This window comes from Chenopodium quinoa, unplaced genomic scaffold (assembly GCF_001683475.1).
Source record: "Chenopodium quinoa cultivar QQ74 unplaced genomic scaffold, ASM168347v1, whole genome shotgun sequence".
NCBI classification, from domain to species: domain Eukaryota; kingdom Viridiplantae; phylum Streptophyta; class Magnoliopsida; order Caryophyllales; family Amaranthaceae; genus Chenopodium; species Chenopodium quinoa.
In genome coordinates this window covers 1761154-1771571 of record NW_018744517.1, presented here as the reverse complement: position 1 = coordinate 1771571, position 10418 = coordinate 1761154, and the positions used below count along the sequence as shown (strand labels likewise).

Sequence of the window (10418 nt, the reverse complement as noted above, 5' to 3'; positions counted from 1 at the left end):
GGAGGAAAGAGTTTCCTTTTAATCTTCCGGGATGGAATTTGCCATGAGTCGTGAGACCCTTTTGCAATTTAAAGACCATTCTTCATGAGCCTCGTCGGTCATGATTCCCTTGGCAAAGAAGCTTGGAATGGGAGTATCAAGGGTATACTCCAAGGAACAATTTCGGAGAGTTCTCATGAGTTCCTCCTCCCATTCCTTGAAGTTGACCAAGTTTAAGGAAAAGGCCAATTTCTCGGGGAGTTCCGGGCACATATGGTTGTTGTTTGAGTTACTTGTAGACATGATTCTACAATTGAAAGAATTTTAAGTGAAAAACCATTCATACATCAATAAGTTGAAATTTAAAACTTTCATGCATATATTCAAACTTATTGAGCATTTTATCCACGCATTTTAAAATGTCCCTTATGGGCGAGAATAAAATGATTCCGAGATTCCAAAGATCAAGAAATGGTTAAGCATGCTTTGGCTTGTCCTAATCATTTAATATCTTAAGGTAAGCAATCCAATTGCTAATAGCTCCAAGCTACTCTCGGTTTGATAAAATGTCGCATCTAATGCATTCTTGACATTATATCTCTTTTGCCACGACATCTAAGGACTCCTTACTGATATCGTTAAGCTTAACCAAGACAACTTGTATACCTAGTATACCTTACGTTCCTAGGGAAGTAGTGATGCCTCGCTTTGGCGTAATCCATCACGTACGCGCATTAGTTCGGTAAGTGTTGTTCTTGGAACGACAAATTTTAGCTCAATATTATTAAGGGACCTAGGGTTTCTACGTTGGTTGATTTAAGTGAACTTAACCAATCGTCGCAACATAATATAAATCCTAGACATACATCTAGCGATCATATATAATAACAATATGTATAAGGCATAAAATAGATGCATTTTGGCAACTAGCATGACCCCTTGAAATCTTCAATTTCCATAGGTCTTCATCTTGGCTCGTCTTCGTCGAAACGCCGTCTTGAGACATCTTTGCCAAAATGAAATAAAAGAAGCTAGCTAGAACGACTAAGATTAATCTAATAGTACAAAAATACTTAACGGTTCGCAGACCGTATTTAGATTTACAAAAATACATAACGGAACGCAGTCCGTATTTTTTATCCTAGTCGGGCCCCACTAGTTGCCATTTTCAAAGAACCTGTTTTGAAAACAATCTTTTCCATTCACCCATTACGAAATACATAATTAAACACGCAAAACTAGTAACTAACTTAGGTGGTTAATCCAATTAACGCGCCTAATTAAAACTAGTCAAAGTGGTTTAATCTATTATTTCTAAACGCAAAATGCTTACGCACTTAATTAAGCTCCCACTAAATTCCGCATTCGTACTTGATTAATCCGATTAATTAAGTCAGCATAACCCATAATTTGTCAAAATTTTGCAAAATCGAAAATCGAGGTTTTTAGCCTCGTTAAAATAATTACCAAAAATATTTTAAAGACGGGATAATGCAAAAATCATAGCTCAAACACTAAGCAAAACCACCCAAGAAAACCCTTGGTGGCTGCGCACCATGGCTGCTAGGCAGCCCATGGCATGGTGCCATGGTGCGTGGGTGAGGCTTGCTGTGCCTAGCAAGCACCGCTGTAAGCTCCAGCTGCCTGCAAGCATGTTGCGCATGCTTGCTAGCATGCTGGTGCCTGCGAGCATCTGGCCTGCTGGGCAGGCGCCTCTTGATGCTCGTGGTGCGCTGGGCTGATGCTTGCTGCCCTGCTGCCAAGCAGCATCCCTCGCAAGCCAGCCCTAGCCACTGCCCACGCACATCAACCATGCCTCCCCGCCACACAAAAATGCACAGCAGCATCATGGCTCACCTTTGTGCGCACCACAGGCAGCCCGGCTAGCCTTGGTGGCACTTGGGTGTGTTACCTTGATTTGCACTCGGGATTTTAATCCCGATTTACGTGTGACATAAATTAATTCTAAATTCTATTTTAGAATCAATTTGAGAAAAAATAAAATAAAATAAAATTAAGTCTAACTTTATAAATTTATTTTATTGGTGCACAAGCCTAAATTTATCCAAAATTTCAATTTTGAACAAAAATTAGGTCAAATTTTATGCTTAAAATAAAATGAGCTATGTCCAAAATTAATCTTGCCAATATGCAAATTAATAATGGATTTGACAAATGGGAGTTGGAAAAATAAATTAACCATCCAATGATAAAATTTTCCAACTTGCATACTTGTGTAAAATACCAAGATTACATCTTCCAATATGAAGACTAATCAAATTTTACTCACAAGTAATTGAACTTGATGGATTTTAATCAACCAAACATGAAAAAATCCAAACTTTGTTCAACATGGAATTTAGAGTTAGGGTTCCAGTCATTTAAACCTTTAAAGATTAGAACTTTAATATTATTTGGGAACTTAAAATACAAAATCACAACAAGTTTTCACACCTTATTGCAATTTATTTGCAAAATTTGTGAAAAAAACAAGTTTATGTGATAAATTGGTATATCAACTTAAGCACTAATAAACACTCCATTATTATGCTCAAGGATATTTTAAAACCTGTAGATTAGTGATGCAAATATGCATTTAATCTAACCTTGTAATGGTTGCATTAATCAAGGCTTAAAAAGAATTAAAATTTTCGTTGAAAAACGAAAAACCCCAGAAAAATTGGGTTTCTGGTTTGAATTTAGCTTCTGGAAAACCCTATAAGGATTGAAACAGTTCCAGAATGTCGATTCCACCCAAAAATCACTATTTTTGAGCCAAAATCTGGGTTCGACAGCCAAATCGAAAATAAAATCGAGTCTTAAAAAAATAATTAAAACGAGCATCTAATCTAATTAGATGAACATGAACCAGAAAAATAAATTCTTTTAAAACACCTTAATTAAACAATAATTGCAAAAATTAAAAGGAGCGTGACTCTGATACTGCTGTAAGGTTTCGTAGTAACCCGACACTACGCGGAAGGAAACCCACCAAGAACTACCCCTTAATTAAAGCAGTTAACAAGCATAATAAACTTAATCAAACAAGATTAAGAACAAGAATTATGCCTTTGACGCGTGCTTCGCTCCCAAAGAGCTCTTACTTCAAAATCCCGAAAAGATGAGATCTCCGACGGATCGTACCCTCGACCCAACCCGAGCGTCGTAAGTCTTGAAGTTAGTCAAGACCCGGACAAAATAACTATGAGTTTTACGAATCAAAGGTTTACTCTTTCTTAGAGTTGCCTTTTTAATTCCACTCAAGGTTATATATTCTCAAAATCCCAACTAAGTGGGTATTTATAGAGAATGAGGACTTGAAACCCCTTTTCATGATCAATGTGGGATCATGTGCAATTCCAATAATTTGTTTAATTCCAAAATAAATAATTATGCAAAAGCAATCACAAGCGAACAAGTGGCAAAAGGAGAGAATAGGTTAGGTGAGCACCATATCCCACGGGGGGGACCATTGCCTTGCTCCCGAAGGGAAGCTTGGTGGCTTTGGTCCCCACCTCTCCTTAAACCGCCACTCACAAGGGGTGCTGGGCTGCTGCCAGCTAGCACGCCAGCTAGCATGTGCCTGACCAGCAGCCTCGCATGCTTGGTGCTAGGCTGTGCTAGGCGCTGGTGCTGGCCAGTGCTAGCTACTGCGCGCTGCTGGCTGCCTAGCACTCCCCAACGCACGCACATGCCTCGCACTCCCAGCATGCGTGCTGCTAGCGAGCCACGCATGCTGGCCCCCCCCCCTTAGCTTCGCACACCATGCACAACCCTTCGCAACACCTCTCGCACTGGCCACGCATGATGCGCAACGTGCATTGGCCTCGCACCACACGCACGCCCATGCATCACACAGCAGTCTTGGTGCGTGGTGATGCTGGGCTGCTGTGCGTGGCCTAGCACTATGCAGGCGCCCAGGCCCTCGCATATAGTGCGATGCTTGGTATTTCCATGCGAAGGCTAGCACACAAACAAGCACACACATGGTGCGTCAATGCGAGCCAGGCACCCATGCTAGCACATGGTGCCAGCGATGGTGCTGCCATGTCAGGCACCCACGCACGCAGCACCCAGTTCCTGCGATGGTGCGCCTGGTGCTTGCGATGGGTTGCTAGGTGCCCCTGGTGCGCCTGGTGCTTGCGATGGCTTGCTAGGTGCGCCTATTGCTTGCGATAGGCTGCCAGGCCGCGCCTAGGCTGCGATAGTGCCTAGCACACCATGGTCCCGCCTAGCACACACATGGTGCACCAAGGCTTGCGACGAGCTAGCCTAGCCTAGCTACGGCTACGCTCATACTTGTTGCTTGTGATTTTGCGACGCTCGGTCTCGACGCCCTAGGCTCGATTTCCGACGTCTGTATTCGTATAACTCTGTCGACTCGGATCGGTGATTTGATTGGGTTCGACCCGAAGGGTTCAGTTAAGATCAAGCTGTAATATCAATTGTACCTCGAAATTACTGATCAGAAGCGGCCTCCACCTAGGCATTCCGATCACTTGAACTTACTGAAGAATTAGCTCTGTAATAATTCTAAATTCTCTATCGGATGAATACACTTGTTGGAAAGACACAATTCCTTTCACATTCAAGGAGGTGTAGGCTCAACATGGCTAGAAAGGGGGATATGCAAATGAAATTACAAGGAAGCAACAAAAGAAAAGCTAAACCTAGAAAAGAAAAATAGTCACCGAAGAAAATGCATTTGTCCTCCCTAGATTTAGATTGGTCGCGATCTCGGGTAGCTAGACATCAAGTTCTCGATCTAAGCATGCCTTGGTAAGGATTCTATGCCGCTCATACAATAAGTGTTGGAGGCTTGAACAGTAAAACTCACCTCGGGTTACAAAAACTACCTTTAGGGCTTCAAATCTCCCAATGAGGGCAACACCTTCTTACCACAAACAAGCGAATTTGGGTTCAGTGGGCCTTACGAGTTCTAGCACAAATACCTTAGCATAGACATATCTTAGAGTCAACCAATGGCAATCCAAGAATGCGGAAACTCTTAATCCTTAGGAATAAAGACATTCAAAATGCAGGAACACACTAAGTGTTAATAGCAAACATCCTCGAACCATTCAACTTCCGTTAAACTACAACTATCCTAGAGCACACCAACGAAAAATAGAGTGAAGGAAAGAAAAAAAAAGAAAAAGAAAGATCTTACCGAAATGACGCCCAAGTGAGCATATCCGAAGTGAAAGCATGCATCCTAAAAGGGGTGAGTATCCAAATAAAGAGAAAAAAAAATTATATACACAAAAGGGTTAGCCTTAATGAAGGTTGAAAAATGAAAAATGAAAAATGAAAAAAAGAAATAAAATGCAACTATCATTCGGCTGTTTTTTTTTTTTTTGTAAACTTTTATTTTTGCTTCACTATAAACTAATCTACCCTTGACAAAATTTCTAGATCTCCTCCAAAATCAACATTACCTCAAAAATCATCGAACCATATATACACACCTGCACTGGTCAATCGCCATGTCGGCGAATACCAGTAATCATCATCATCAACAGGAAAAACGGGGGGGCGGACTCACCGGTATCCATCAAACCGAGAGAAGCGTCCCTAAAACAACATCATCAACAAAACCATATCAAAAACTCATCAACAATATCAGTGAACAGGGGCAAAATCAACAAAAAAAAAACAGTCATGCAACTCAGCAGAATCAAAAACATAAAGGTACAAGTAAAACAATTAAAGACCGGTAGGCAAGCAAGTAAGAATCCCAGCCAAGTCACTCCCTACCAAGAGTATATCTCCTACTCATCAAAATAAGCATACAAAAGCAGGGGAGAGAGATATACTCAAGGGACGTAGCCTACTAGCCACTAGAGCTGGGCTCACTAGGTGAGCTAGGCCGACGTGGCGGCTCGTCATAAGTGAAGCCACTAGGGGGGCCGAAAAGGCCCCAACCACCGTCAAAGCCCGGCGGCCAACCATAGTGACCTCTGTAAAGATCCTCTTGCTAACTAGGCAAAGGATCAGAGAGAGCGTCCTCAGACTGGGAATACAGGGGGGCGGGGTGATCAGGATGCACATAGGGGTAAGCAGGGTCCCCTCTAAAGTCACACCCGCCGGGCACACGATAATCGTACTGCCCGTCCTCTAGGAAGTTGCGGAGCTCCCTACCAGGCTCAGAAGGACCTTGCCAGTAGGGGTAAGTGGGGAGATTGTCCCCCCTCCCCCTAAGAAGGAACAGGGCCGTGCTGAGGCGGCCAATTGGGGTAGTTCACGGTTGGAGCAATCTCTCCTCTACCCACAGCTGAGTCATAGAGGGCCTGCTGTTGTAGATGGTGGCCTTACTGTGACTCATAAATCACTTGCAACTGTCTAGCTATGTCAGATAGCTGAAATGTACCTGTACCTATGGGTTGCTGGGTAACCGGCTGCTACTGCTGCTCCTGAACCTCCTCCTCATTACCTATCCCAACATCATTGTCCCCATCAACATCAGGCACTCGCCCGCTATCTCTCAAAACTCTCCACACATTAGAGGACTGATGCGTGAGGGAGGTGAAGTGAGGCTTAGGGAGGAAACAATGGTGGGCTCCTCTAACTAGCCACCTAAAAGCATTGGGGTTTTCCATGGGAGTAATAAAATCAGAGCAGCAAAGCTGGTCCAAGGTAAATATCCCCACTACTACCTACGGCCGTGCGTAGAGGTAGAAGGTCAGTGTAACCTAACTTGGTGGCCAATCTAGTGACCATCGCCCTGCAATGTATCTCCCCTGGATTTTTTCCCTTTGCTATGGCTTGGAAAGTTTGCATAAAGAGGAATCCCAAATTCAACCTCCGTGCATGCTCTCCTTTTGTGGCTACCCACAGGCAAAGGACCTCTTCCTTAGTCATTTTTTCTAGGTCCTATTTACTAATGATAGAATACCCTAATAAACGGTGTAGGATCCTAAGGACAGGGTGCCAAATCTCACTGGTTATGGAAGTCCTGGTATGAAACTCATCTTTACCTGAAACGGAACGCCACCAAGCGTACTCACTAAACTCCCTAAAGTTCTCATAAAGCGGGTAGAGGAGGTCTGCATCTGAGTGAAAGTCCAGGGCTTGGTTAAACTGTGCCAGTGACATGGTGTGGGGGTTGTTGAAGAGTTGGAAAGATATCTGAAAGTCGTTGTCTTCTAGTGTGTCAACTTGAAAAGACGAGAAAAAATCTAAGGTGGGTTCTTGGTAGGTCATGAATGAAGAGTTTACGAATGACCCTAGTTGAAGGTTGTAAAAAAGAATCCACAAATCGTCATTTATCCCAAGTTTTATCATGTCTCCACGATGGTAGTGCCTAAAAGGTCACAACTTTCGTTTTTTCATGTCAGAGTATATGGAGGAGTGGCTTTTGTTTAAGAATTTTAAGGTGGGTAAGACATTGGATTGGTCCGACTCTGTGTTTTGGGACGATTTTCCCCACTTTGCAGTTTTTCTCTTCTTCCCAATCCTTAGACTCATGACTACCCACCTCTCTATTTTTTTTTCTTTTTTTTTCTTTTTTCACTCCTTTTTCAAAGCCAACTCCTAGCTATTTCCACCCTTAACCTCCACAAAACCACAATGTACCTGTCTACAAGCAATAATAATCCAACTAACACAACGAATATATCCAACAACAATTTCAACAGAATCCAGCAATATTTTCAGCAATAATTAATGAAATCTCGATAATAACCTAAGATAACCAAAATCCTTGCTTTAAAATTAATTAAAAGAGAATAATTAACGAAGGAATTTGAATACCTTTGCCTTTATGCGAATAAATTGCTGCTTTGGTGTCGAATTGTTGAAGATTTTGAGTAGCAAAGAAGTTCGTTGCAGTTGGTGTTGAGGATGCCTATTTGCTTTCTTTGGTGATGAAGAAACGGTGATGATGATGAATGATTGAAGCTTTGAGGATGATTGATTTATGGGGATGGTAGAAGATGGTGGCAACGGATATTGAGTATGGGTGGTGAAGAGCGGCCGCGAAGAGAGATAAAGGTAATGAGGGAGGTGGGTTATGTTTGTGAGGGTTGAGGGAGTTTGTGAGGAATTAAGAGACGAAGCCGTAATTTTTTTCTGAAACCCAGAAAGGCTTGCCCGCTACAAATACAGGCGCGCCCGCGCCTCAGTGTATACGCGGACCGCTCCTAAATCGCGACAAAATCGCTCTAACTCCCTAGAATTTAGACCAAAATGTTGACGCGCCCGCGCCTCTTTGATATTGCGGGCCGCTCTTTAGTCGCGACAAAATCGCTCCTTCTTTCTGATATCGGAGACCTTTTAGATCAAGCAGATAGCGCGCCCGCGACAGAGTCTGGCGCGCCCGCGCTCCTTTGATGACGCGAACCGCTCCTATGGCGCGACAAAATCGCTCCTATGTTCTGGAATGAAGGCAATTTGTGACCCAAGAACTGGAGCGCCCGCACCTATTTGATGCGCGCCCGTGCCTTTCTCTACTCGCGCTCGCTCCTCTACCGCGTCCAAATTGCGCTGGCTCTCTGTCTTTGGTCTTTATTCGACCACAACTCCTCAAAAATTTAATTTTTTTTTTCTCATTTTGCTTCAACTCTTATCTCTCTTTCCTAAGGACATACACAATCACAAGTACATCACAATTGATTAAGAAAAGTGTTAGGTAGATTAGTTCAAGTGTGGCAAGGGAAATAAAATAAATAAATAAAAAGTTAGAAACCGGGCTGCCTCCCGTAAGCGCTTCTTTAACGTCATTAGCTTGATGCCCTTCACAAAAGAATCATGGTGATTTGAAAACATCAATGAGCGATAAATTTTCCGGCTTCTCGATTAGTTGACCCTCATAGTATGGCTTAAGACGGTTCCCATTCACTTTGAATGGAGGGTACTTGTCATTTAATACCTCAACTGAGCCATAAGGAAAGACTTTGGATACTTGAAATGGACAGCTCCATCTAGACCTCAATTTCCCGGGGAAGAGCTTGAGTCTTGAATTGTAGAGTAGGACCTTTTGTCCTTCCACAAATTCCTTCTTGGAAATTTGAGCGTCGTGCCATGCCTTGGTTCTTAATTTGTAGAGGCTTGCACTATCATAGGTGTTCATTCTCAACTCTTCCAACTCATGAAGCTCTAGAAGTCTTTTCTCACCCGCACTATGGAGATCAAAGTTGATTTCCTTGACTGCCCAATGCGTTCGGTGCTCCATTTCTACGGGTAAATGGCAATTCTTCCCATAAACAAGCTTATAGGGGGTAGTCCCTATAGGAGTCTTGAAGGCGGTCCTATATGCCCACAATGAATCAATGAGCTTACTAGACCAATCCATCCTTGTTCTAGCAACGGTCTTCTCCAAGATGAATTTCAACTCCCTATTTGTGACCACCGCTTGACCACTTGTTTGGGGGTGGTAAGCAAGGCCTCGCTTGTGCGATACACCATACTATGAAAGAAGCTTGTTGAATGTATGGTGCTTGAAGTGTGAACCTCCATCACTTATGATTGCCTTAGAAACACCGAATCTTGGGAAGATGACTTTCTTGAACAAATTGATGACCACCTTTGAGTCATTGGTGGGAGATGCCACGGCTTCCGCCCACATGGAAACATAATCAACGACAACTAGAATGTGTTGGTTTCCTTGGGATGAGATGAAGGGGCCCATGAAGTCAATTGCCCAAACATAAAAAATTTCTAGCTCAAGAATCGGATTTTGGGGCATCTCATCACGCCTTGATATGTTCCCCATCCTTTGGCACCTATCACAAGTCTTAACAAATTGCCAAGCATCTTTGAATAGAGATGGCCAAAAGAGCATGCATTGCAAAACCTTGGAAGCGGTCTTTTGAGCACTCATATGACCACCACAAGGGGATGAGTGGCACATTGAGAGCACATCTTGGAACACTTCATTAGGAACACATCTTCTCAGAAGTCCATCTACCCCTCTCTTCAACAACATGGGGTCATCCCATATATACTTCTTTGCTTCATGCTTGAGCCTTCGATGTTGTTGAGGAGTGAAATTCGGAGGTATGGCACTACAAGCCAAGTAGCTCACAATATCCGCATACCAAGGCTCTGATTTTGCCTCAAGAGCATATAAGACATCATCCATTAGGGCATCTTCAATTGGCAAACCGTCTTCATGTATTCTTGCACCTCCCAACCTAGAAAGGTGGTCCGCCACCACGTTCTCGGCTCCCTTCTTATCTCTCATTTCGTAATCAAAGTCTTGAAGGACCAAGACCCATCTCAACAACCTCGGTTTGGCCTCCTTCCTGCTTATCAAATATTTTAGAGCCGAGTGATCGGTATACACTATCGTCCTAGAACCAATGAGGTAGGTTCTAAACTTCTCAAATGAATGAATAACTTCCAAGAAATCTTTTTCGGTGGTTGTATAATTCCGTTGAGAATCATTGAGAGTCTTGGACAAATAGTATATAACGTGAAGTTTCCCATCCTTTCTTTGT

The 10418-nt window shown here is 42.9% G+C and overlaps 1 protein-coding gene across 1 annotated transcript; it reads right to left on the bottom strand.

Annotated features, from left to right (window-relative positions):
• Window positions 1-8725: 8725 nt before the first annotated feature.
• LOC110698390 lies at window positions 8726-9271 on the bottom strand. The gene has a single exon (XM_021875810.1). The coding sequence runs from the start codon at window positions 9269-9271 to the stop codon at window positions 8726-8728; it is 546 nt and encodes a 181-aa protein (XP_021731502.1).
• Window positions 9272-10418: the final 1147 nt, after the last annotated feature.

Coding starts and splice junctions, on each gene's coding strand:
- LOC110698390 (XM_021875810.1), bottom strand. CDS start 9,271: ATGGATTGGTCTAGTAAGCTCATTGATTCATTGTGGGCATATAGGACC.